This window comes from Gekko japonicus, unplaced genomic scaffold (genome assembly GCF_001447785.1).
Source record: "Gekko japonicus isolate JY-2015 unplaced genomic scaffold, Gekko_japonicus_V1.1 scaffold131, whole genome shotgun sequence".
In the NCBI taxonomy this organism is placed as follows: Eukaryota; Metazoa; Chordata; class Lepidosauria; order Squamata; family Gekkonidae; genus Gekko; species Gekko japonicus.
The window spans coordinates 2,313,217-2,337,175 of NW_015167061.1; the positions used below are offsets into that span (position 1 = coordinate 2,313,217).

Genomic DNA, 23,959 nt, shown 5'->3' on the forward strand with positions numbered 1-23,959 from the left:
CCTTGTGCAGGGGGTTGGACTAGATGACCCTGGAGGTCCCTTCCAACTCTGTGATTCTGTGCATCTCCATACCTTTGCCTGTGCTGCACAGGAGGGGTACATGTGATGCCTTTACTTCATTGATACCCCACCCTTCTCCCCAGTGGGGTCCCGGAGTGACTTAGGTTGTTCTCCTCTCGGACATTTTATCCTCACGAGCACCCTGTGAGGTAGGGTCAGGTTGAGAGGGCGGGTCAGGCCCCAGGTCACCCAGTGAGCTGCTGAGGAGCTGCAGAGGAGAGGTTTAAACCTGGGAACCCGGCTCTCCTAGCTCCTAGACTGAGTCCAGTCGAGACCAACAAAGCTTAATTCTGGGTAGAAGCAACAAAGGGCATCCAACAGAGTTTAACATGTTGTGCACATGCGCACGGAAGCTTATTTGTTGTTCAGTCGCACAGTCGAGTCCGACTCTTCGCGACCCCATGGACCACATCATGCCAGGCCCTCCTGTCTTCCGTCGTGCTCCAGAGTCTGCTCAGTTTCATGTCCGTTGCCTCGATCACACTGTCTGACCACCTCGTCCTTTGCCGTCCCCTTCTTCTTCTTTGACCTTCAGTCTTTCCCAGCCTCAGGGTCTTCTTCTCCAGTGGGTGCTCCCTTCTCATTGGGTGGCCAAAGTATTTGAGCTTCAGCTTCAGTCTCTGGCCGTCCGGGGAACAGTCAGGGTTCATTTCCTTTCGGACTGACTGATTTATTTATTTATTATTTTGATTTATACCCCGCCCTCCCCGCAAGCAGGCTCAGGGCTCCTGGCAATCCAGGGGACTCTCAAGAGTCTTCTCCAGCACCATAATTTGAGAGCATCTATTCTTCGGGACTCGGCCTTCATTAGGGTCCAACTCTCACAGCCATACAGTGCTACTACGAAAGCTGCTACCCAGAATTAAACTTTGTTGGTCTTTAAGGTGCCTGACTGGACTCAAACTCTGTTCTGCTGCTTCAGACCAACGGGGCCGACCCCACCTGGATCTATCTCCTAGTCTGACGCTCCACCTCATACACTCTGCTGGTTCTCAGAGAGATATGTCTGGTGCTGGAAACAGATGCGATGAAGTGGCAGTCTGCTGAAGTCCCCCGTTTCCTCACTCATTTTTGACTGACTGCCTGCCTGCCTGCCTTGCGAAACACCGCCTGCTGGGATTGGCAGCCCTTCCCCAGGGACTTGGTAGGAGAGGGACCTGCTACGGGAGACCCCGTAACCGGAGAAGCTGGCTTAGGGTAAGCTGAGTCAGGCCTCCTCCCAGGGCTCTTCTTGTAGAAAAAGCCCAGCAGGAACTCATTAGCATAATAGGCCACACCCAACAACAGAAACTCATTAGCATATCCAGCCACACCCATGAGAGCATAGCTCATTAGCCCATTAGTCCGCACCCCCATGCTACCAGAAGTGTGGTCATCCAGCCACACCCACCTTTTGCTTCTTATTCTCTTTACCTTGTTTGTTGACAAAACCCAGGGCTTTTTTTTGGAGCAGGAACTCCTTTGCATGTTAGGCCACACACCCCTAATGTAGCCAATCCGAATGAGTTTCTGCTGTTGGGTGTGGCCTATTATGCTAATGAGTTCCTGCTGGGCGTGGCTAATGGGAGCCAGCCGGAACTCCATTCCTGTGCGTTCCTGCCCCAAAATAGCCCTGCCTCCTCCCCTGTGTCCCTCAGTCCTGCCTCTGGGCCTGGCCAGGACCTGCTTTCATGCAATAGATAAAATATTTCCAGGTAGCCCTGTTGGTCGGAAGAAGCAGAGCAAATTTAGAGTCCAGTGGCACCTTTAAGACCAACAAAGGTTGGCCTTAATTATTTGCTACAGAAAAGAGTGCCAAAGAACATGTGCAAAGTGCCATTCCTAGTGGTGCAGATGGACCACAAACAGGGACTGGGGGGGGGGGGGACGGGGGGGGGGGAGAGAGAGAGCTTCCATGCCAGATGCGATGGGAGTCCTGGGCTCCCCGTTTGGAAAAAGAACCAGGGATATTGGGCTCCGCCCTTCCCCTTCCTGGAGGGTTGCTGCTGCCACCTGCTGGCAGGAGCTTGCCCTGACCTTGTGGCGGGGGAAGGCCTCCCCACACTCTGGCTCCGCTGGAAGCCATGATAGGACTGCGCGGTGTGTCTTTTACGGAGCAGCTGCCTCAGGGGGCCTGTCCAGAATCCACCAAGATCTTGTGAGGAGGAGGAGGAGGGTCTGTGGCAGAGTATCTGCTTGGCATGCAGAAGATCCCCGGTTCAATCCCCACCCTGCCCTGAAGCATCTCCAGGTGAAAGGAACAGGTAATGACGAGCACTGAGAAAGACCGTGCTGTGCCTGAGACCCCAGAGAGCCCCTGTCAGTCCAAGAAGGGCCTGTTGACCCTGATGGAGGGGTGGCATGGTCAGACTCGGGAGAAGGCAGGTTCATGTGTCCTTGTGGTGAGACCAGGGTCTGAGAGACCCAGGTTCGAATGCCCACTCTGCCATGGAAGTTCACTGGGTGACCTTGGGCCAGTCACTCTGTCGGTCTAACCTACCTCACAGGATTGTCGGCCAGCATAAACCCGCAGAGAGGACAATGATGTAAGCCACTCTGGGTCTCCATTGCAAGGAAGGGGGGGGTACAAATTAAGATGATGGGTGTCGTGCCTGAGAAGTCTTGAGGCTTCAGCTTTCCCCCAGACAGAGCAAAGAGTCGGACAGTGATGTCTGGGGCAGTGATGTTCTGTGTCCTTGGGGGGCAGCAGTGGGAGGGCTTCTGGAGTCTGGCCCCACTGTAGGTGGACCTCCTGATGGCGCCTGGTTTTGGGCCACTGTGTGATGCAGAGTGTTGGCCTGGGTGGGCCATTGGCCTGATCCAACATGGCTTCTCTGACGTTCGTATGGACGCATACGAACACGGTGGGGCTCTGCAGCTGAGGACAGGAAGCGCAAGGAGGCCTGGCTGCTGTGGGGAGGAAGAGATGCCCACCAGCTCATGGGAGGGAGGGTGTTTGACTTTGGATGCAAAATAGCCCCCCAAAAAGGAAACCACCGAGTCTGAGCAGGACTGTTCAGCCTTTTTATTCCTGATCTCTGAAGAAGACGCAGCTCCTCATGAATGACTAGCGATGGTCTGAAAGAAAAGGGGGGAAAGGAAGGATGTCTTTAGGAAGGAAACCTGGGCTAGAGGTCGGTTTTTGCGGTTAGAGGGGCCTCGGTTGGAGAAGAGCCCTGATCTCCCCTCCTCTGATCGTGGCCCCCAGATCCAGACTGGTAGCCATCAGACTGGCCTGGGAGAGGCCGTGGCCGAGAGAGAAAGGCCACCTCCTCCTCTATCAGCCAGCCTGGTTGCTGAGGCTACCTTCTGGGGCTCTCATCTCGTCCCCCCCCCAACTCTGGCGGAACGGGCAAGCAGCTGGCAGAGACAGGATCTTCTTTAGGGCGGAACACCCGCTTGGCACCTCCTCTTCTGCCTCTTGGGCTCCAGGATAAATCTATTTTCTGCCTCGATCAGAGGATGCAATTTTCAGGGGGGAAGCTGTTTGTCTAGCCAGTTCTGACTGCAGTTTATTGGACTGCTGATTGATTCGGGGATTGCTTTAATCTTGTTTTCATTTTACACTGTTCTGGCGTTTGATTCTTGAGTTCATTTTACATACGGTAGTTTATCAATTGCACCGGGGGGGGACTTATTTGAAATGCATGCATCATAACTATAGAACCCAGGGACTGTCTTCTCAACAACCGGACAGATGATCAAAGCTTGAATTTGCATCTGGTGAAGTGGACGCCGGCTCAGAAAAATTCAATAGCCATTCAGGTGCCACAAGATGCTTTTGTTCTTTTGGCTGCAGTGGATGAACCTGTCTGTTATGGGGCCATCATTCTGGATCTCCACTGGGTCAGGATCTGCCGCCTGAACACATTTTGACCTGGCTGAGCTACATGCCCTCTCTCCTTTCCTTTCCTTTCCTTTCCTTTCTTTTCCTTTCCTTTCCTTTCCCTTTCCCTTTCCCTTTCCCTTTCCCTTTTCTGTTGTGTACTAAGCCTAATCTCCCAGCTTGGAGTCCCAGAACAATAGACTGATAGGATCCTGGGACACACCTATTGCCCAGGAGTGCCTCTGTAAATAACCTATAACAGGAAGTGGGTGTGTGGGGGGTGGGTGGGTGGGTGTTGGGTGGGAATTTAAGCAGGGCTCCGGTCCTGCTAGTTTGTCCTTTAGTTGCGGAAATCCTTTAATAAACGATGAGCTGATCACTACATGCCTCTGAACTCAGTATATTTCACTTTCCTTTCCCTTTCCATTTTTTGTGCTTCCAGACCAGCTACTTCAGGCTTTTATGGTGGGTTACTGGTTTATTTAACCCACGAAACACAGCAACTTTGTCACAGTAGAATATTAAACTTTCCTCACAAACTGTTAGTAAGATGGGAAAAGATTTCTGTGGGCCAGAACTGACTCCAAACTGTGGCTGGAATCTGCCAAGCCTTTCCTGGCAACGTGCCCTCTGACCGCAGCAGGCCCAGGGCTCCACTTTGTTGGGCAGGGTCTTCTTGATCCCCAGTCAGGTGTTGCCATTCCCAGTAAGCTGCCTTCTGCTCCCCCCCCCCCCCCAATTCCTCCTCCCCAGGCCCATGAGTTACACCACTGACGGAGACCGGTGACTGAGCACCAGGGGGCCATCACTCACTTCCTGCACCCAGTCCTCGAATGCTGAGACTCGGGTGAAGACCGTGGGTTTCTTCAAGGCGTTGCACCCCAGGCCAGAGACAAAGCTGGCGATGCCGTGGACCTCCCACCTTCCATCTGCCGCCTGGCAGTTGAGGGGGCCACCGGAATCACCCTGTGGAGGAGACACACACACACACCCCAGGCGCAGAGGTCAGAGGCCTGATGGGCGGGCTCCGTGTGGGACACCACCTTCACCCCCTGCGCTGCCCCCAGAGGCCTCTCTCCCAGGCCACCATTCAGGAGAGGGGGGGCCACACTGCCACAGCAGGAGGCGCAGCCGAGATGGTGGCCTACAGAGCCCAGAGCCCCAGCTCCACCGGTCCCCCACTCACATTGCAGCCCGCCCGGATGTCTCCGCCGGCGCACACCATGGTCTCTCGGATGGCCAGGGCTCCCCACCAGTCGGGCTGGGTGCAGTGGGCGTGGTCCACCACCGGAAGCACCGCCTGCTGCAGTCTGGAGGGGAGGGGGCCGCCAGCTGCAAAGAAAGAAGAAGAAGAGACTGGATTCATACCCCATGGCCCTTCACTACCCAAGGGTGTCTCAGAGCAGCTTACAGACTCCTTTCCCGTCCCCTCCCCACAACAGACACCCCCTGTGACTCACCTGTGAGGTGGGGGGGGCTGAGAGAGCTCTGACAGAGACTGCTCTTTTCCAAGAACAGCTCTTCTCAGAACTAGGGCTTGCCCAAGGTCATCCAGCCAGGTGCAAGTGGAGGAGCGGGGAATCAAACCCAGTTCTCTCAGATTAGCGTCCGCGCACTTAACCACGATACCAAAGGCCGTGCTGGTGGAGTGGGGGCCTTCAGGGGCAGGGCCTGGGGATGGGGTCTCCTGCCAGGCCAGGCCCCAAGGGGCTCCCTCCCTCCCTCCCTCCTGCAAGGTCCCCCATGAGAATCCGTGGCAGGGGCTGAGCTGGTCCAGAGACCAGTCGTTGCAGGAGCAGGATGCAAACACCAGGTGGCCGAGGTGCGGGGTGGGGGTATCTACGTGCCGCCTCGTAGGGAGCAGGAATCCAGGAGCCCTCTGCCTCTTCGCCATCAGGCTGAGACCAGCCGGGGTCGTGTAGATGTCAGAGGGGAAACCAGACCAACGCTGGGTACAACTATGGCATTCGGTCGCTCCGTGGGCCCTCTTCTGAAGATGAATCTTCCCTAAGATAAAGCCCACCTCCAGGGCATTTGGGCTGCTAAGAAAACCCACAGCCCGTTCACACCATGGGCAGAGACGCCCCAAGGCCCTCGAGGGAGCTTTTCCCGCCTTCCTTCCCCCATGAGGAGGGGTGTCTGAGACCTTTTGCTCTCGTTGGCTCCTGGGTCCACAAATAACTTTTAGGCTGTTTTGAGCTGAATTGCCTTTGGAAAGGAGGTCTCTCTCTCTCTCTCTCTCTCTCCCCACCTCCTGCTCCAGGGATGTGCTCCTTGCACTAAGGAGAGGGATGCCACATGCCTCACCAAGGACTTGGGGACCAAAGTGTCAGTCCAGTGGGACCTTGAGAACCAACACAGTTTAATTCTTGGTATAAGCTTTCATGTGTTTCTACCGAGAATTAAACTTTGTTGGTGTTCAAGGAGCCACTGGACTCAAACGTTGTTCTGCTGGTTCAGACCAACACGGTGACCCACTTGAACCTAAGGACTTTGGGGTGAGTGCGAGCACACACACATGCATACTGAGACACTCTGGCATGCACACACACAGCAACATCTCCCTCCCTGCTCAGCACCACAGCCGTAAGGGTGAAAGCACGTACTGTAGAGGCGTCCCCAGCCGCTGATGTAGCAGGGGTAGTCGTTGGGCAGGATTTCCCCCGCAGGCGGGAGGCAGGCCAGCTTCACCTTGTCGTTCAGCTCCGCGCTGCGGGACAGCTTCAGCAGGGCGATGTCATTGCTGGGATTGAAAGAGGAGAAGAAGAGGAGGAGGAGAGGAGATTGGATTTCTACCCCATGGCCCTTCACTACCCGAAGGAGTCTCAGAGCGGCTTCCGATCTCCTTTCCCTTCCCCTTCCCCTCCCCACAACAGAAACCCTGTGATGAGGTAGGTGGGGCTGAGAGAGCTCTTCCCCCTGAGAGAACAGCTCCGAAAGAACTTGTGACTGACCCAAGGTCACACCAGCAGGTGCAAGTGGAGAAGTGGGGAATCAAACCCGGTTCTCCCCTATTAGGGTCTGCCACTCTTTAACCACTATGCCAAACTGGCTCTCTCAAAGAGACCTTCAAGGGTCGGGTGACTCTTAGCCCACCCCTGGGAAGGGTCAGTTTCTCAAGCCAGAGGTGCCTCGTACTCGTGCGTGCCCCACTTTTCCCAAGTCCCAGGCCCAAAAGAGGCTAGTTGGGGTTACTCAGGGGAGAGGGAAAACACTCTGTGCCTGCTCAGAGGTGCTGTGGTCTGTCAGATCTCAGTCCTCCAGCACTGACATTTGTTCGCAGGCAGCTCCAGAAGGAGCTTCAGGACGTCAGAATCCCACTCGGTCTCGGCAGCCTCCCCAGCCCAGGGGCACCCGGGGACACGTGCCAAGCCTCACTCACCCGCAGGCCGTGCAGAAGGACAGCCAGCGCGGGTGCACAAAGATGTCGTCAGTGTTCACGGGAATGCGCTGCTCTGAGCCCTCCGCCTGGTCCATGTCGTATTCTCCCAGCACCACCTCGTAGTGGCGGGAGTCGCTGGAAGGGAAGCCCCACGGAAGCGGTCATGTGGCGGAGACGGAGCTCGCAGTGGAAAGCCCCCCAAAGCAGGGAGTTCATCCAGCCACAGGTGGGCTGGGAGCAGGAACCCTCTTCCTTCCCACCCTGGGGAGGTGGGACGAATGACATCCGTCCCACTTATCTAACAGGAGCCAGAGTGGCCGGCGGCACCCCTCCCCCGGCACTGTGAAGAATGCTAGTGGGTCCCCCACCAAAGGGGCTTGGGGGCTGCTTGGGACCCCCCCCCCATTGGGGAGAAGCCCTCACGGCCTCACTGGCAACAAACCCCTTCCTGCCGCCCGGCAAGCAGCTGTTTCTGCTGATCCCCCTCCAAAGAAAGATGCCCGCCCCACGTTGTGCCAGAGGGAGCTTACGAGATGCAGTGTGCAGCCGTCATGACCCAACTGGGGGCAATGAGACTGCCCCCGCAGGTGTGGTGGAATGCGCCATCCTTCTCGTACTGCAGGGAGATCTGCGGGGAGGCAAGAGAGGGGGGGGTTGATGCTTAGACACCTGGGTGGCGGCAACAGTTCGCACAGGTGAGCTTCCGCGTTAGGACAGGAGGGTCCCTGCCTTGATCTCTCTGGCACGGCTTGTCCCTCTCAGGCCATTTGGGGGGGTGGCGCCTGGGAAGGGCGGAGTTTAGGGAGGGGAGGGAGGGGGACCATGTGGTATTGAGTCTATCTGCCCAAACCGGTCTGGCTCTCTAGCCACTGTGGCCTAGACCACGCGGACCAAGGAGGACAGTCTTGTGGCTCACCTGCCAGGGCCAACTGAAGGGGTTGGCGTCTTCACCGTTCACCACTCTTGCGTTGGGAGCGTAGACTGGCTCTCCGCACCCAGAGGCTGCGGGAGAGAGCAAAGAGGAGTTTCGGGCATTCTGTTCCCTCAGAGGCTCTGTGGCTCCGGGAAAGACGGCCTGTTTTTCAAGCAGAGCTCCGCCTCTAATCCCTGGGCCCTCTAGGCACAGGGTCTGGGGTATCGGGGAAGGCCCTTCTCTGCCCAAGACTCTGGAGAGCTCCTGCCAGTCCAAGTGGGCACCCCTGAGCCCAAAGGAACAAGGGCCACAGCTGGTAGAAGACCCCTTCCCGCGTTCCTCTCTGTCCCTGGGGGTGCACGGAAGGCAAGCGGTGACCAAGGCTCCCTCTAAGCTGCGGAGTCTTGTGAGCAAAAATTCTACTTTGTGAGCTACCGGCATTAAAGCTGTGAGCCAGCGATTGGGCTGCTGCATAAATTAAGTTCCTCTGGAGCCCTCCTCCCGGAGGCTAAAAAACTGCGAGCTGGCTCGCACTAACTCAGCTGAGAGGGAACACTGGCTGTGACCACCAGGTACTTTAGAATGAACAGGAGAGGGGGCCCCCCGGGTGCCGCTGACCCTTCTCCCTCCCCCTTCTCCTAGCTTGGCCCAGACGTGCCTCTCCTGCCTCCCTTGCCGCCTGTCTCCTGAGTGAGGTGTACTTCAAGGTAGCTGAGGCAGCCAGAAGAAGGGCCCCCCAAACTGGGGGCAGAAGACCGCGGGGGGGGGGGCTGCCTTGCTCTGGCCCAGGCTGAGCAGGAGGGGAGAGACCCAGGGGCTGCCTTCAGACCTCGTGACCAAGTGGGGCTCTGTGCAGCCCTGGTTTCCCTGGCAAACTCCGGTGCAGGTAACAATGCCTGGACTCCCTTTCCGGCTGCCTCCCAGCAGGGAGAACCTCCTTCCTATCTCGCTGTGGCAGGAGCCAAGAGGCTCACACGGGGCACAGTCGCTCCCCAAAGTGTGGCCTGTGGACTCGGAAATTAGGGCAAACCACAGCGCAAAACACCAGCTCCTACCCCTAGTTTGGGATCCCGCTTTGCATTCAGAAACCACAACGAATTAGTGCTAGATCAAACCCCAGTATAGCGCCAGGTCTGAACGCAGCCAAGAAAGAGAGGAGGATGCAGATCGCTTCTTACCACCAGCCGCCAGCCAAATAGGGATCAGCAGCACCAGCATCTTGCCGAGGCTGACTCGTTGGGATACGGAGCCTTTAATACTCCCCTTATCAAGTGGCGCCAGGCTCCGTGGTCCTGGCAGCTGTGGACACAAGCGTGGCCTTGCCCTATCGTGCAGCAGCAAGGCCGCTCTGGTTTCCACACCGGCAGCCCAGCCCTCCCCAATTCGACTTGGGCCAGTGCCAGGCAACGGGAGTGCCAAGGCATCAGAGGTGAACGCAGGTACCCAGATAACTTGCCCAGCCTAGGACATCGCGGGAAGAGAGCAGCTGTTTTCCCTTGGTATCTTCAGGAAAGGTACGCAGGTGCTGGCCAGTGCTTGGGCCAAGGACAGAGGCCCTTGATCTGCAGTAGGGGCAACTGGGCTTGCTTTTCATCAGTTACTGAAATACTCGGTGGCTTTGGAGTACTTGACAACCTGAGTGAGTGTGAGCCAGCTCCCAGTCTTTTAGCCTCCGGCTCACACATTTTTGTCTTCGCTCAGGAAGGGTGGGGCTCCAGAGGAAACTAATTGATGCAGCAGCTAAATCGCTCGCTCACCACTTTAATCCCAGGTGCTCACAAAGTGGAATTTTTGCTCACGGGACTCCACAGCTTGGAGGGAGCAGTCGGTCTGAATCCTGGCAGGCGCCCAAAAGTGCCACGGTTGAAACGAATCCTTGCACCTCGTGCCTTTGGCGTGGGCAGAAGATGGCCCCTTTCCCCTGGTCCTCCGTGCCAGGCCCATAGCTACAGTGGGGCATCTTGGGGCCGGGCCCCCTGACTTACCACCCAGGCCTCCGGACTTCCCATCCAGCCAGTTGATTTGATTTGATTTTTTTGTGCATGCCACGGCTGTGCCACGCTGAGCCATCACCCTGCAAGGCACGCCACAAGGCACATCTGCTCCCTCTCTCCTCGCTTTCTTAAACTTTTGCTCTTTCATTGCTCCTAACACAGTGGCCCCCCGACTTATTTAAATGCCCCCTGAAGTAAAAAATTCTGGCTACGGCCCTGGTCCTGGCACCGACTGGACTCTCCCCTGGGAATCCAAGCAGGTGCGGGGGGGGGGAGAGGAAAAAGCAGTGAACGATTAACAGGTAATCTTGGTTGAAAGGGGGCTATTTTTGAACAAGGATAGGCCAGCCCTCCCCATTACAGAGAGATGATAAAGACCAAGGTGAGGGACAGCCAGATCAGCTCACTTTATTCTGGGTGGGAAAATGCACATTTGACCTACAGAGAGCTGTGGAAACTCCTTCCTTCCTTGCCGTGTTGGAAAACAAATGCGCATTTTGAAGGCTTGAGGCTCCAGAATTCTTCAGAGCAGCACGCCACCTAGTGGAGACCTTGAAAGCGGTTTGGTCACAATTTGTTATGGCACAAAGAAGGAAGAGAAATCCATTCACTGGCGTGATGCGTACGTGAGTGTGCATAAGGCTGAGTTCAAATGTTGCTTTTTTTTTAACCAGGGAGAACCTGCCCCTAGTAAACCATGGCACCTGTTTTGTCTTTTCAGAGAGACTGCATTTAATAAGAATATCATGTAAAACACCTTTAAAAAAACCCCTCTTAATGTGGCGCATTCTCTCTCTCTCTCTCTCTCTCTCTCTCTCTGAAATCACTGGATTATTGGGGGAAGGATGCTTCTAAACTCAGGTACAAACGGCCCTAACCTGGATAGCCCAGGCAAGCCCGATCTCATCAGATCTCAGAAGCTAAGCAGGGCCGACCCTGGCAAGTACTTGGATGGGAGACCTCCAAGGAATACCAAGGCAGGTTATATCAAGCCACCTCTCTGAAATGCCCCAGCCCCATTAGGGTCAACAGAAGTCACCATGACTTCCAGGCTCTTAAGCACGCACACGCACACACACACAGACACTACTCACAAAAAAATAAAACTCAAGTATAAATGCATGCACATAAAGTTTCCATTCTATCCCCTTTCTCACCCAGGTAGTAAATGCTACTCAATGTCCCTGTTTTCATCTACGAAAAGACTTGAGATATGTTGCATAATCTCTCTTCCTTGACATAATGAAGGATATCTGACCTCTCTCTTTCTACATATGTACTGTATTTACCTGGATGACTCTGAATGTAACCAATTTTTAAATAGAATAAAGTTTGAGTCCACTTACACCTTTAAGACCAAGAAAGTTTTATTTAAGGTATAAGATTTTGTGTGCATGCACACTTTTTAAATAGTTGTACATAACTTGTATGCAAATTTTAAATGGCCCCCTCTTTCACTTGAGGGCACATATTTATTTATTAATCTACAGCCCGCCTTTCTCATTGAGACTCAAGGCGGGATTACACAGCGTAAATCAGCGCAATCAGTGGGACAAGCAGTGTCACAGGACCAGGATCACAGCCGTCGGAAACAAAGCATAGAGTCTTAGACAGGACATGTTAATGCAGAAAACGGTGTTACATTAGAAAATCAAAGCAATGACACTAGGATAATACATACAGCAAAAATAACACACACTACACGTGGTGGTGTCACAGATTCGTGATAGTTTATGGGATATGATAGAACAAAGAAGGCTCAAGGATTTATTTTTACCATTTCAGCAGAAATCTCACTTCTGCATCCTTAGAAAGATAACCAAATTGTTGGAGACTTGCCCAGAAATAAATCTTAATGTGGTATAGTTCACAGTGCCGTTCCTTTCATGAGAGCACCTTCCTGAACCACTCCGTTGCAGCATAACCCTTTCATCTTTATCAATTTGTCCTCATGAACAATTCTCTGTTATGTGGTTTGCAAAAAGCCTTCCTGTCTGACCTCCTCCGACAGGGCCATTCCACGGAGAACACGCCTGTACAGTTAGCGGTTGAACTTTTCTGTTTGCAGGGCGATACTGCAGAAACCCCTGAGCAGATGAGCAAAGTTGTTGTGGCAAAGCACAGGAGGATAGGCAGTTCTGAGGGTTCTAGGGTTCAAGGCAATGTAGGGCTTTGTATGGGATAGCCAGTACATTGGACTGAAACTGGTACCTGCTCCAGCTAGCTCCAGATGATTACCAAGCGGTGGCGTTCTGTACCGACTGGATTTGCATTCTACAATAGTCTTGATGTTACCATGGCAGGGATCCAGAAGGCCTCGTCTTCTTTTCAAGTGAACAGGGGAATCTTCTTGCTAGCCGCTATATGAAGATACAGGATTTCCTCCCACCATACACGCACACACAGAAATATGCCCCAGTTGCTTAGGTCTGCTGGGGTGTTATTCTGTTCTTGAAACTGCTTTGGTATCCTGTCAAGGAAAGGGGCTCTGGGTAGAGTTCTGCTCCTCTGCAGAGAATGGCCCCCCCTGCACCATCCTGGAATCCGCAGACGGCCGGACCCCGTGAGAAGAGAGTCCAGTCCCACGGAGGCTCTCAGCAGACATACTGTCAACTCCCTGACCATGAAAGCTAAGAGGCCTGCAGTGTGGAAGGGGTGTGATTCATTTTGATTCCTGGCTTGCTTTCTTTTTTTGTGTGTGTAAGAGAATTGACAATAGCTAGGTAGCCAGGCTGCCCTGCAAGGAAGCTACCCTTCTGATGGGTGTGGAGGAGTCAGGGGGGGTCTCTCGTGGCCAATCTTGGCCAATCTTGGCTAGTCTTCTTTGCTGGACCTGCTCTTTGCCCCCCCCCCGCTCTCCTCTTTGAACATAAGAACATCAGAGACGCCAATGTTGGATCAGGCCAAGGGCCCATCCAGTCCAACACTCTATCACACAGTGGCCAGAAATACCAGGTGCCATCAGGAGGTCCACCAGTGAGGCCAGGACATTTGAAGCCCCCCCACTGTTGCCCTCCCCCAAGCACCAAGATGACAGAGCATCACTTGCCCCGGAGTCCCTATCTATACCTTGTGGCTAATAGCCACTGATGGACCTCTGCTCCATATGCCTATCTAATTCCCTTTTGAAGCCGTCCATGCTTGTAGCCGCCACCACTTCCTGTGGCAGTGAATTCCAAGTGTTAATCACTCTTTGGGTGAAGAAGTACTTCCTTTTATCCATTCTAACCCAACTACTCAGCAATTTCATGGAGTGCCCACCAGTTCTTGTATTGTGAGAAAGGGAGAAAAGTACCTCTTTCTCTACCTGCTCTATCCCATGCATAATCTTATAAACCTCGATCATGTCACCCCTCAGCCGTCGTTTCTCCAAGCTAAAGAGCCCCAAGCACCTTAACCTTTCCTCATAGGGAAAGTGTTCCAACCCTTTTATCATTCGAGTTGCCCTTTTCTGCACTTTTTCCAAAGCTATAATATTCTTTTTAAGGTGTGGTGACCAGAACTGCACACAGTGCAATTTTTGCATTGCTTCAGAGCTGTGGCTGGCTCTGCTGTCTTCCAAGACAGGTAGGATCTGTGAGTTGCAGCTGCAATTCAGTTAATAGTTCCTGTGGAACTATTTTACTCCTGGTCACCAAACCAGCTCTTCCAACTGAAACCCAGGTAGACCCATCAAAGATCTTGGCAGCAGAGAATGGTGTGCAGTGCCCCTGAGACACCATCTGAGGTTCATATGCCAGTGGGATGCCCGGAGAGAGACTGGGACTGTTCAAGTCACAACAAACTGCAGTCGCATGGCAGTGCCCTGCACTCCAATGCTCTCGATGGACTGGGCTGGGCTGGGCCCCTCCTTTCTGGTATCTGTCCCCAGCAAGTATGTGTCCCTAGTTCCCCTTCCCCTCTAATATTCATTTTATGTATTTATCTCCCATGTTGTCAATAACACGCTTTCAAAGGTTTTTAGTGTGAGATGGCAGACGTGTCCTTCTTCAGGACTGAGCCCCCCCCTCCTGTTCCAGGGTCTTTAGCTGTTAAATCTGAGTGGGGAGTGCTGAGCGAGCCCTGTCTCTAGGGTGCCGGCAGGTCTGTGCCTCCACGCCCATGTTCAAGGCACCATGAAGCACACAACTGTCATTCTAACACTGCAGATGGTGTGGGGTGTAGTCCCTGATGATGATTTAAGAGCTGTGCAGGATGCGGCCATATCGCTAAAGCTATGCAGGGCTAGGCTTAGTCAGTATCCACAGGGCAATCTGATGTACTTTACTTGGATATTTCTAGGGTGTGTGTGGGGGGAAGTATTTCAAACTGTTGTACAGCAGTCTTTTTTTTTAGTGTAAGGTAAGATAAAGGTTTCCGTTGCTCAAAAGCCAGTCGAATCCAACTCTAGGGTTGCGGTGCTCATCTCCGTTTCCAAGGCGAAGAGCCAGCGCTGTCCAAAGATGTTTCCGTGGTCATGTGGCCGGCATGGCTAGACACCTAGGTGCACAGAACGCTGTTACCTGCCCACCGAAGCGGTACCTATTTATCTACTTGCAATTTCTTGCTTTCAAACTGCTAGGCTGGCAGGAGCTGATCCCAGAGACGGGAGCTCACTCCGTCATGCAGCACTCGGGTCTCAAACTGCCGAGCTACCGACCTTCCAGTCTGCAGCTCAGCGTCTTAACCTCTGAGCCACCACGGCCCATTTCACCAAATGTATCCATACCCTCTTGGACTCTATTTTAAGTCACTGGAGATCAGGATATTGAAGAGGAACTGTTTGTTGTATAGTGGAGACAGAGAAGAACTTTTAGCAAGTTGCCATCATGAAAAGCAGGGGGGGTGTAGGGTTGGAGGGGGAACAGGACCTGGATTCACATCCCCGCTCCGCCTTGCAGCCCCCTGGATGCCCATGAGTCAACCCTGCACGCTCTTTCTGTCACAGCTCACCTCACACGGAGGTTGCTGTGCAGCTAAAGCAAAAGAGAGCCACACATGATGCTGCCCAGAACTGTGTTTTTAAGTTGTGTGTGTGACAGGACTAGTCAATGGGACTGGTTGGTTGGTGGCACTGGAAGCAGGACCTCAGCCTTACTTGTCTGGCTTGCAAGACACCTGCGTGGTACTCACAAGCCACACAAGGTGATATTCAGCATTATAAGACCACAGGAAGAGCCCTGTTGGAATAGACAAGCACTCCATCTAGCCCAGCCTCCTGTCTCACACAGTGGCCAGCCGGTTCCTCTGGAGGGCCAACAACATAAGGCCTTCATAAGAACCTAAGAAGAGCCCTGCTGGATCAAACTAATGGTCCACCTAGTCCAGCATCCCATCTCACACAGTGGCCAGCCAGTTACCCTGGAGGTCCAACAACAGGGCACAGAGGCCAAGACCTTCTCCTGATGTTGCCTCCTAGCACTGGGATTCAGAGCCTTGGGTCCCCTCAGTCAATGTGGCTGGTAGCCATGGATAGACTTATCCTCCATGAATCTATGTAATCCCCTTTAAAGCTGTCTGTTCCTGTGGCCATCACTACATCCTCTGGCTGTGAATTACACATTTTGATCTCTCATTGTGTAAAGAAATACAACAAATTTAGAGTCCAATGGCACCTTTAAGACCAACAAAGGTTTATTCAAAGTGTGAGCTTTTGTGTCCACACGCACTTTATCAAATACGTTAGAATGGCAGTTAAGGTTAAAACACTTGGGGCTCTTTAGCTTGGAGAAACGATGGCTGAGGGGTGACGTGATTGAGGTTTATAAGATTATGCACGGGACAGAGCAGGTAAAGAAAGAAGTACTTTTCTCCCTTTCTCACAAGACAAGAACTCGTGGGCACTCCATGAAATTGCTGAGCGGTCAGGTTAGAACAGATAAAAAGGAGTACTTCTTCACCCAAAGAGTGATTGACATATGGAATTCACTGCCACAGGAGGTGGCAGCGGCTACATGGACAGACGGCTTCAAGAGGGAATTGGATAAACATATGGAGCAGAGGTCCATCAGTGGCTATTACCCACAAGGTATAGATAGGAGCTTTCAGTTTGGGGCAAGGGATGCACTGTATTCTTGGTGCTTGGGGGGGGCAACAGTGGGAGGGTTTCTAGTGTCTTGGCCCCACTGGTGGACCTCCTGATGGCACCTGGTATTTTTGGCCACTGTGTGATAGAGTGTTGGACTGGATGGGCCATTGGCCTGATCCAACATTGGTGAAGGAAGACTAAATGCCTTTGATGTATTCAATGTTTGGCAACCTCTGAAATATAAGCAAGAGAAGGAACTACGAGAAACAAACATGTTAGTCAAGAAGTATTTTATTCTTAACAGGCATGATCCAGTGAGGGATGGGGTGCTGCTGCTTGAAATTAATTGTTGGAAATCGTCTGCAAAGCAAAACCAGAGCTGTGTTACAAGTAAAAATACAAGGCCAGTAGGAATCTGCAGTCTGAATTTGGCCCCTAGTTCCAAGCCTAAGTCTGCAGAAATCTGACCCTGGGAGTCTGCTGTGTGCCTTGCTAACAGCTGCAGTCTTTTACGTGCAGGTGGGACTGGACTCAGTTGGGCAACTTCACAAGGAGCTAAAATGCCCAATAAACAAGATGCTTCTCTAGCCAAGCTTCTGCATTTTATTCATGAGTTCCAAGGCAACCCCTGCTTCCTTCACTTGACCTTTCATGTTCCCTCTTTGCCTCCTGGAAACTAAGTGGGATATTCTGCATTTGAGAATGGACTAGGGAAGTCTGTCCTTCCTATGAGGTAATCCCATGCCATCCCATAGTGACAGGAGAGATGCCAGTTCCATAGGCATCTGCCAGCATGCTCTTTCCCCATCCCCTGATACAAGCTAGGCCATGGAGCAATACCTCTTCCATCCAGGAATTGAAAGCAGAGACCCGGGTGAAGACGGTGGGTTTTCTCAAGGTGTTGCATCCCCAGGAAGATACAAAGCTAGTAACGCCATGGACATACCATCTCCCATCTGCAGCCTGGCAGTTAAGAGGGCCACCAGAGTCACCCTGAAAATAAATGGTATAGAATTTCAAAAGCTTTGCATTGTACAATAAAGAAAACATTTCATTCTACATGAGCATCTGATGAAGTAGGTTTCAGTTAACAAAAGCTTCTGCTATAAAACTGTTCCTTAAAGGGGCCAACAAGATTTTTGTTGTACCTTTTAGTGCTACTCAGACCATATATTTATCTGCAGTTACTGTTTCTACATGATAAATACAGCAGTCAAAAGCCGAAGGCAATCTCCAAAACCTCAGCAGCACATTTTTAGTTTGTTGTTACTTCTACATCCGTTAAGTTGAAGTCTGTTAACCAGAGCTTTCTTTGTAGAAAAAGCCCAGCAGGAACTCATTAGCATAATAGGCCACACCCAACAGCAGAAACCTATTAGCCTATTAGGCCACACCCCTGACAGTGCAGCTCATTAGCATATTAGGCCACACCCCATGCCTTCCCTTGGCTTGCCTGGGTGCCCGACAGCTGCGGGGAGCCCGGGCAAGCCCCCCCCCCCCTTGAAGGGAAGGGAAGGCAGCCGCGGCCCTTGGACAGGCTGGGGAAGGCACAGGGAGGCATTTAAACGCCTCCTTGATCCTTCCAGGCCCACCCGCCTCGGAGCTGCCAGGGGGTTGGTCTCCAGGCCTTCCCTCTGTAGCCATGCATGCAGAGGTTTTGGCTGTAGTGGGCGTGGCCAACTCTGAAGCTGGCCGGAACTCTGTTCCTGTGCGTTCCTGCCCAGAAATAGCCCTGCTGTTAACTAGCTGGACTGGGAAGTGCACCAGATCTTATATGGCACTGCCTGCTTTCTATTGTCCCACTCCAGAAATAGTCCCAAGGACCTAAGAATGTAAACATCATCACCATGGCAACATCATCACTACAGTCCCACCCCAGTTGGAGTCTCCTGTTTTGCCATCCATTACTCACATCCCGCCTTGGAGTCGCCGGGGGGGGGGTTGCTCTCCAGGCCTTCCCTCTGTAGCCATGCATGCAGAGGTTTTGGCTGTAGTGGGCGTGGCCAACTCTGAAGCTGGCCGGAACTCTGTTCCTGTGCGTTCCTGCCCAGAAATAGCCCTGCTGTTAACTAGCTGGACTGGGAAGTGCACCAGATCTTATATGGCACTGCCTGCTTTCTATTGTCCCACTCCAGAAATAGTCCCAAGGACCTAAGAATGTAAACATCATCACCATGGCAACATCATCACTACAGTCCCACCCCAGTTGGAGTCTCCTGTTTTGCCATCCATTACTCACATTGCAACCAGCTCGTGTGTCTCCTCCGGCGCAAACCATAGTCTCCTTGACGGTGGCTCCCCACCAAGTAGGCTGTGTGCAATGTGCATGGTCCACTGCTGGGAGCAAGGCCTGCTGCAGCTTGGGGGGAAGAGGTCCACCAGCTGTAGGGGGAGAGTCCAAAGAGGGATCGGGCTCCTGTGACAGCCACCACCATTCTGACAGGACTTCCCTGTTGGCTGCTGCCATTCTGTGACCTTGTCTTTATACATGACCAAACCCTGGAGCACAATGCTTGAAACTGTTTATTTCCCACACTTGTGTTAAGCAGATCATAGGCATATTCCTTTAAATACCTACTCATCTACATTTCTCATTGGTTAACACTGAGACTGACTTCATGGCTAGAGCAAAGAGCAAGTGTGCCCAGGGAATGGCTGGCTTAGAGGGAAACTTCTGTGTGGCCAGCGGCTTCCCTTTATGGGAAGTGAAACAGCACTTTCTCCCACTGCATCATTTAAGGAGAGAAGGGTGAGACAACTGAAACCACTTGAAAAGGTCCCATATTGCCAATTACAGTTGTTGAAAAGCACCAGAAAGTGCTATAAGCCAGCATTTCCCAGCCTGTGGGTCCCGACCCAAAAGTTGGTTGTGAAGCCCGTGAGAGTGGGTCTCTGGCTTTTGCATTTTTATTGATTTTTGCATGTTCTGGGTTTTAACATTTGGTCACCATGCCAAGTACCTTTGAACTTGTGGATCACTATAGCAAAAAAGGTTTGGAAGCACTGATGAAAGTAACAGCAACTGTGACCGTGTTCCATTGCCTGCAACAGCACTAAATGCTGGGATGGGCCTATTGGGGGTGGTAGATTTCCATCAACTGGCTCTGCATGTCCATGAGGCTGAGAATATAGACAGGGGCTGGCAGTTATCACCACTGCCTTCAAGTTGAAGTTTCTTAACCTCAGCACTCTTCCTGAGCTCTCTGTCCCCACCTTCCCCATTGGCAGAATAGAGTCACATACTATAGAGGCGCCCCCAGCCGCTGATGAAGCACGGGTAGTCATTGGGGAGTAGCTCTCCTTGGGGCGGGAGGCATCCTAGCTGCACCTTATCGTTGAGAACTGCGTCACGGGACAGCTTGAGCAGGGCAATGTCATCCCTGGAAGAGAAGGAGAGGGGTCACGGGGAGAAGTCATGCAGAGGTTGACAGGAGCATCCTGAAATCTTTTTTGTGGCAATCAATTCCCAGGGCTCTGTGCCAAAGGGTCTTTGCTGCTCCAAAGGAAGTGGTGGATAACGTGACCCTAAGGCAACATTCCAAACAGGAGGGGAGACAAGCTCAAACCCACATGAAACCATGGCCCCGGTCACACGGGAGGCTTTGATCCGCAAGAGGGATGGATCGGGGGTGCATCAAGCGGGCGCGATCACACCGCAACATCTGGGAAGCGCGCGCACCCGTCCCCGATCCGTCTATTCCGGCCGAAGATGCGGATCAGGAAAAAAAACTACGAAACACTAGTACTTACCGAAAAATCCGCTGCAGGGGCGGACGTGTGATCGCCAGCGAGTCCGTCTCTCCTGCAGCATGCGAGGTCCTGCTAAACTGTGCATGCACACGCATGCGCAGTGGGCTCGCCTCGCTCTGCGGTCCGTGGCATCCCCCCGGCATCTGATCGTGCCGGGGAGGAACTGCGTGGTGGCTGGTGCGATCTGTCTGATCCCGCCGACGCGCTTCTCTTTTGGTGCGGCTCAAAAAAGCCGCACTTTGGCCTCACCTATTTCCCCCAGCGTGACCGGGGCCATAGTCCTCTGATCCAAGTTGCACGGGAGTTTGCTGTGGGCTACTCACTGAGGAAGGGAGACACTCTGCACACATTCACTTCATTTGTGGTTAGTTCACACATTCAACTGCTGCCTCCAGGCTTTTCAGATATGTTCCGGAGCCAAATCCTGGCTCAGATTAAAGCCTCCTTGAATCTTTGTAGTTCTGTAAATCTCACAGAACTACATTCTCCAGCAAGTAGACCCAGGAATTTCAGAGGCATCTTTCTAAGTGTGCCAGAGAGCTGGTCTCCATCAAAACGAAATGCCTCAGTCTAAAGTTTTGAATCAAGATAAAGAACATGACTGACCACCAGCCAGTATAACAACGAGCCCTTAATGTGATATGAATTTTCTACAAGCCAACTTTCTGCAAATAATTTAGTTGCTGGCACAGAACAAGGGAACAAAGAGCCCCAGAAAATGTGGCGAGACAGGTCCCACAACACTGACTTTAGTCCTCCCCTTACTCCTCCTGGCCCAACCAAACAAAACCATCTACAGTTGCCTCTCCAGCTTGTGTGGGCTCCAGATCTTCCTCTTGGCCTGTGTGCAACACAGTTTTTACATGGCCCTTCTTCTTTTCAACCTCTTCACCAGAGATGCCGGATAGCATAGTCCCTCAGATGGCATACCCTTTCCCGCAGATGTTGTACTTACCCACAAGAGACACAGTTGCTGTTCCAGCCAGGATGCACAAATATGTCCCCTGAGTTCACAGGGATGTGCTGCTCAGAGCCCTCTGCATTACTCCTGTCATACTCCCCCAGCACAACTTTATACCGGCGGGACAAGCTGAAAGGGAAGGAAGGGGGGTCATGCAGAGAAAGAGGAATTGGGGCAGGATTCAGGGCTGGGTGAAAATTTCCATGGCAGCCTTCTCTCATTCTAGTGTTTATTTGCAAAATGAGAAGTGCTGGGGCCCATCCTCTCTGATCTTGAACCTCTGCTCCTTCATTCTGAATGTGGACTACTTGTGGCTGCTCTGGCATTAGGACGAGGCACTCTGCATATGTACAAAGGCAATATCTTCTGTATTATGAAGTCATACTTTCTAGGACAGAGTTTTGGCTGGGGAAATCATTTCCAGTGCCAAAACCCAAGGAACTCTGGCCCAAACAAAACTCTTCCCGTGAGATAGGTAGACAATCTTTAGGAAACAAAAGGTAGCCAGCTTGGTTCGGAGCTAGATGGTTGAAAATATGCAGGCCAGCCTCCCCCCACTTTTTTCCCTTGTCTCAGTGCAAGATTTTGCAAGCATAAGGACCTATGTTCAGTCCCGAGTACCTCCAGTTTAAAGGACCTCAAAGGATGTCAATTTTCTATACCTGAGACTCTGAAGACTCGTTGCCTGTCAGGAGAGACAGTACTGGACTATATGGAGCACGGAGACTGGTTCACTATAAGGCAGCCACATATGTTTATATTTATTTTTTATTTATTTATTTTATTGACTTCCATCCCACCCCTCCGGCCTAGGCTGGCTCAGGGCGGCTCACAACAGGGTAAAAACTCTCATAACACATAAAACACAATTCATGACAAACATACAGTTCCTAATAAATAATGCAACAATATAAAAACAATATTAAAATCAAGTAAAGTGTTAAAGTGCTGGCAATTTCCAGTTTTTGCTTTAATTCTACTGGTCTGCTTCAGTTCGGGGAGACTAGGACGGGCGGTAGTCACAGGGACCAACCGCTCAGGGCTTCCACCATGGTTGTCTGTCCCTACTGATATCTACCCATGAATGCTCCATGGCCTTGTTGGAAATGTGTGATACTTGAAGGAAGCTAGAGAGGGCCACCCTGCTCCAGAAGACCCCCAGTGTCCATTTGGAGACCAGCTATTCAGGCTCAAACAAATCACCCTCCCACCTCAGGGCACAATGAACTCCTGCTCCCTCAGGCCCTATCCGATGATGCTTAAATCCAGTACACGCAGTGACAGAACTTACGAGATGCAGTGTCCAGCAGTCATGACCCAGTTGGGGGCAATAAGGGTTCCTCCACAGGTGTGGTGGAATTCTCCATTGCTCTCATACTGCAGGGAGACCTGTGGAAAGCATCAGGGGAGGGCAGTTATGTATCTATCCATAAAGCTCCCCCTCCTCCCCCGCACCATGTCCATTGCTAACTTATTCCCATTCAGTGCGTGAGACAAGGACTCCCTAAACAATACAAGGTTGAAGTGGGCTCCTGGCACCCAGCTCCTTATTCAACAAAGAGATCCATTGTGGCCCAAGGTTTATTTTCGGGCGCAAAACCCCAATATCCCTAGTTTTTGGGTATCAGGGTGCAAAATTTAAGCTGTGGCCCGAAGACAGCGCTGGAGTCCCCGAAAGGTGACTGAATGCCAGTAAAGGATGTCTATTATTTTGTGGTATCCCAAAGCTTATTTCAGGGTGCAGAACTTCATCTCTTTCTTCAGTCTTCTGAAGCCTTCTGCATGGAACAAGGAAGTAGGAACTTAACTTCAGCCTCACCCAAGTGATTGGTCCACTGAGGCCCCCAAATTTCTATGGAGCTCAAAGCAACCATACTTACTTGCCAGGGCCAGCTATAAGGGACAGCATCCTGACCATTCACTACCCTTCCCAGAGGGGCATAGGTGGGCTCTCCACAGCCATGAGCTAAAGAGAAAGCAAATTACAATGAGACAATGATTACATGCATGACAAGGCCACTGGACTCCTTCTGTCGGAGAGGGGTTTCTGGAAGGGAGATTGCACTTATTTCCCAGCATACCACAGGAGGGAGACAGAGGCATTGGCCTTGCCCACTCTCTCCAGGACAGCCCGCCAGATGGTCTCTGTGGAAAAAGCCAGAGAATAAACCAAGCAAATAAACGGTGCACACTCAGCAGTACCTGGGGTGGCTTTCCTTTGGGCTATCTGCCAGACCTCTCAATAGTTCCACAGCCACCCTCCTGCTTCCTTCACAAAGGACAACCGTCTGCCTCCAACGCTCACTGTTAACTCAAACTCCCCCAGGTTTCTAATGAAGCTTAGGTATGCTGCGTGATCTAAACCTGAGCAGGATCTGTGGCATTTATAGCCTTGTCCCCTACTGAGAGGCATTCTTGCCAAATCCTATCGCCACTTAGCATCCAGCGTCCTAAAAGTCTTGCTGAAACCGGAGCATTTCATAGCAGGCTGGCAAGGGCTGGCTCCGTAGGTGTCAGGCGACTGTCACTGGAAGAGGCAAGGTCCTTCCCTAGAACGTATGCATGGCAGGGCCAGCCAGGAAGCATTAAAGCCAGCCAAAATATGGGAAGGCCAACGTTTTGGGCAGGGAAGCCGTTCCTTCTGCTCTTACAGCCACAATCCACCAAGAGAGAGAAGAAAAGGACCTAGTGAGGAAGATCACTTGAGCCGTGGTAGACGAGTGGTGCGGAAGAGCACATGCCTGCTGCTGGGGTCTATACTTTACCTCCAACTGCCAGCAGGAGTGTGATAAAGAGCCTCCACATTGTGGCCTGAACGATTGTCTGTGTGAGAGAGAACAAGCAGCCGGGGCTTTTTAAATAGCTCCCACCCCACCCCCAAGCATGCTGATTCACGGCTGCAGGTACGGCCAGCACTATCTCTGTATGACCCAAGGCCACCCCTGGGATAGGCACAGTCCTCTAGGAGTATCTCTTGTCTCAGGAGTCACGTGTGCCCTGCGGGATGGAAGGGAGAGACCTGCTGGGCAAAACCTGTTTACATAGGGCTTTCCTTTTAGAAACCATGGATCCTGGGATTCTTTAAAG

General features: G+C 52.3%; 2 protein-coding genes across 2 annotated transcripts; both read right to left on the reverse strand.

Annotated features, from left to right (window-relative positions):
• Positions 1-3,096: 3,096 nt before the first annotated feature.
• LOC107111587 (proproteinase E-like) lies at positions 3,097-9,378 on the reverse strand. The gene is made up of 8 exons (XM_015412568.1): positions 9,339-9,378; positions 8,164-8,249; positions 7,778-7,875; positions 7,248-7,382; positions 6,472-6,608; positions 5,052-5,197; positions 4,679-4,831; positions 3,097-3,117 (listed from the first exon to the last, which is right to left on the reverse strand). The coding sequence occupies exons 1-8, from the start codon at positions 9,376-9,378 to the stop codon at positions 3,097-3,099; spliced, it is 816 nt and encodes a 271-aa protein (XP_015268054.1).
• Positions 9,379-16,479: 7,101 nt separating this feature from the next.
• Positions 16,480-23,677, reverse strand: LOC107111618 (proproteinase E-like). Its single transcript, XM_015412603.1, has 8 exons — positions 23,638-23,677; positions 22,753-22,838; positions 22,164-22,261; positions 20,867-21,001; positions 19,405-19,541; positions 18,401-18,543; positions 17,002-17,154; positions 16,480-16,521 (listed from the first exon to the last, which is right to left on the reverse strand). Exons 1-8 carry the CDS (start codon positions 23,675-23,677, stop codon positions 16,504-16,506), a joined length of 810 nt encoding a protein of 269 aa, XP_015268089.1. The 3' UTR covers positions 16,480-16,503.
• Positions 23,678-23,959: the final 282 nt, after the last annotated feature.